Source organism: Monopterus albus, unplaced genomic scaffold, assembly GCF_001952655.1.
Source record: "Monopterus albus unplaced genomic scaffold, M_albus_1.0 scaffold142.1, whole genome shotgun sequence".
Lineage (NCBI taxonomy): Eukaryota > Metazoa > Chordata > Actinopteri > Synbranchiformes > Synbranchidae > Monopterus > Monopterus albus.
In genome coordinates, this window is record NW_018128022.1 from 163,179 (window position 1) to 165,779 (window position 2,601).

Below are 2,601 nucleotides of genomic sequence, written 5' to 3' on the forward strand. Positions count from 1 at the left end.
GGCTGGCCATCCTCCTCCACCCCCAGCCCCTCCACTCCCTCCTACACTGACTCCAGGCGGGACCCCCCCTTCACCATCAGGTCCAGCTCCTCCTCCCGGAGCCCCTCTCCCTCCTCCAGCACCACCCCTTCCTGCCGGACTGTTCTCTCCTACAGAGGACCGCCCCCTCTCAGGCCTGGCTGCTGCCCTCGCTGGAGCCAAGCTACGTAAAGTGCCAAGGGTGAGCACTTGAAAAGTTATTGGATCCATGTTGAGCTTGACATCGCATGTCTACACTCATAGCTCTTCATATTTGAATCATACAAGATACAGTACAGAAAGGCATCAAATGTGTACACATGCACGGTTATATTTTCCTATTGATCTTTGTGTCCTTTTCAGTGAAACACTGACTTGACTGAAGCACTGATGGTAGACACTCAACGTTCATACAAAATCACTGTCACTGAAACATTCAAACACATGCCATGTTCAAGCATGATCTCACACACACCCACACACACAATGACTGACACATCCCATTTGTAATTCAGAGGAGATTGATGTAATGTGATGACAATCAAACATGGAAAAATACAGACATTTGCCACAAAATCATTGGTTTTAATATTTAAGGTTTTACCTATTTAAAGACCAGTAATGCTGTACATTTTCAATATCTATTAGGGTTATTTCTTCCCTCTGATTGTATAGAACTTGCTGCATTCCTTTGTATTTGACTGGAGATGTTGCTTGTATCACTGTTACAGAGTGACGATGCAGCGGCAGGTCTGGCAGCAGGCATGCCCGGGGCTGAAATCTGAAGCCAGAGGCAACGGCCCTCTGCCTGGAGGAGGAGGGCTCATGGAGGAGATGAGTGCCCTGTTAGCAAGGAGGTAGCGACACATCATATATTACTCTTCGATTCAGTACGTCTCAAAATAGGCACTTGAGTCATATGAATGAATTTCAGATCTTGTTTCATATACTACAGAAAAGTGAAACTTGACACAGTTGCCATACAGTAGATTTAGCAAACCTCAATGTTGGTCGCAATGGATTTTGTTGTGCCACCTGAAGAATAAGTTCATGTACTCATCACTCTCACTATTCCTCAGTATTATGAGATGATATGTAGTAAAATCGTAATTTAAATGCACTTTGTTGCTGACAGAGAAGTATCACTGTAAGATCTAGAGAAATCTAAGGAATTTAGGTTTTAAAAATGTGGAGTTCAGGAGGAATTGTGTGGTCTGTGCTTTATGATATTAACATTAAACATGATGATATGTTTTTAAAAATAGCAACTGTTTTTCAGAAATAATTCTGGACTCTGTCTTACAGGAGAAGAATTGCAGAGAAGGGCTCATCACCTGAACCTGACCAGAGATCAGTAAGTACCATTAGATCCTTCTTGTCTGCTGTATTCATGGGGTAGGACTGGATAAGTCTGACTTCTTCCTACTCCATTCAAGCATGTACTAGGTATAAGCAAATTGATATTGGATTAGCATTTGTTGGATATGTGTAAAATTATGTGTGTTGACATATCAACTGTCTTTACATGCTTGAAAGAATAAATCAATTCAAATCTACAACTTGTTTGATTTAGTGCCAGAATGTTATCACTTTCCCTCTGCTGCTAAATTACACAATAGCTCCTCTAATAGCTTGTTTGCTGCCTACATTTACCAGGCTTCTATTAAAGCCTATCTAGCTAACTTTTGCCCTCAAACTCTCAGCTGTTAGTCAGTGAGAATCAAAACAAACTCAGGCAGTATGCCGTCCTCTTCTCCCTCTGTTCTTCCTTGCTCCTCCTGCCCTGTCATCAGTCATTTTTACACTGCCATCCCACACTGCTGCTCTTCTAAAGAGTCACCAGTATCCTGCCCTTGTGCTGTTCATACAGATCAAGCAAAGGGCAGTATAATCATGAGCCAGCCTGTGAATTCAGACAACAGGCCACGATTCCGCACCGGAAGCGAGACGTGATGTTCCTCTGCGTCAACTGCAACATAAATTTGCAGTACTAGTCTACAAGCCAAAACAACAGTGGCAGGAGACAAAGGTCAAGGTCAAAGGTCAAAGTGTTTATTTGTCATATGCACAGTTAGGAAACGTGTTTCCCTGTACAATGAAATTTTTATTTTGCCATCCACATGAATGCCACAAAATACAAATGAAATATAAAGTAGATAAATAAGTAACACAAAATCTAAGGCACTTTTAGCAGCAAATGCAGAGATATAATAAAAATATATAAGATTATAATAGGAAAATGTATGCTGCATGGGAGCTGCATGTGCAGCAGTCAACAAGTCAATGTGCAATTATGCATGTGCAAACTGAGAATGTAAACAGGTCATCAGTACATGATGTATTTCCTGGTAACAAACTCCTCAGCTGTGTAGGAGTCTGATGGCAGAGGGAAAGAAAGAGTTTTTCAATCTGGAGGTCCTGCATTTCACACTTCTGAACCTCCGGCCAAAGGGTAGGGAGGCAAACAGTACATGCTGGGGGTGGATTGGGTCTTTAAGGATGGAGGCAGCTTTCCTACGCACCCTGCGGTGGTAAATGCTCTGCAGAGAGGGCAGTGGAGTCCTGGTGATCTTCTCCGCAGTC

The 2,601-nt window shown here is 42.7% G+C and overlaps 1 protein-coding gene across 1 annotated transcript in view; it reads left to right on the forward strand.

Annotated features, from left to right (window-relative positions):
• LOC109968074 (protein enabled homolog) overlaps nucleotides 1–2,601 on the forward strand; it is a 111,089-nt gene that overhangs the window by 92,806 nt on the left and 15,682 nt on the right. The window contains 4 exon segments of the mRNA XM_020614081.1: nucleotides 3–220; nucleotides 750–794; nucleotides 796–875; nucleotides 1,324–1,372. Coding sequence (XP_020469737.1) covers nucleotides 3–220; nucleotides 750–794; nucleotides 796–875; nucleotides 1,324–1,372 — 392 coding nt within the window.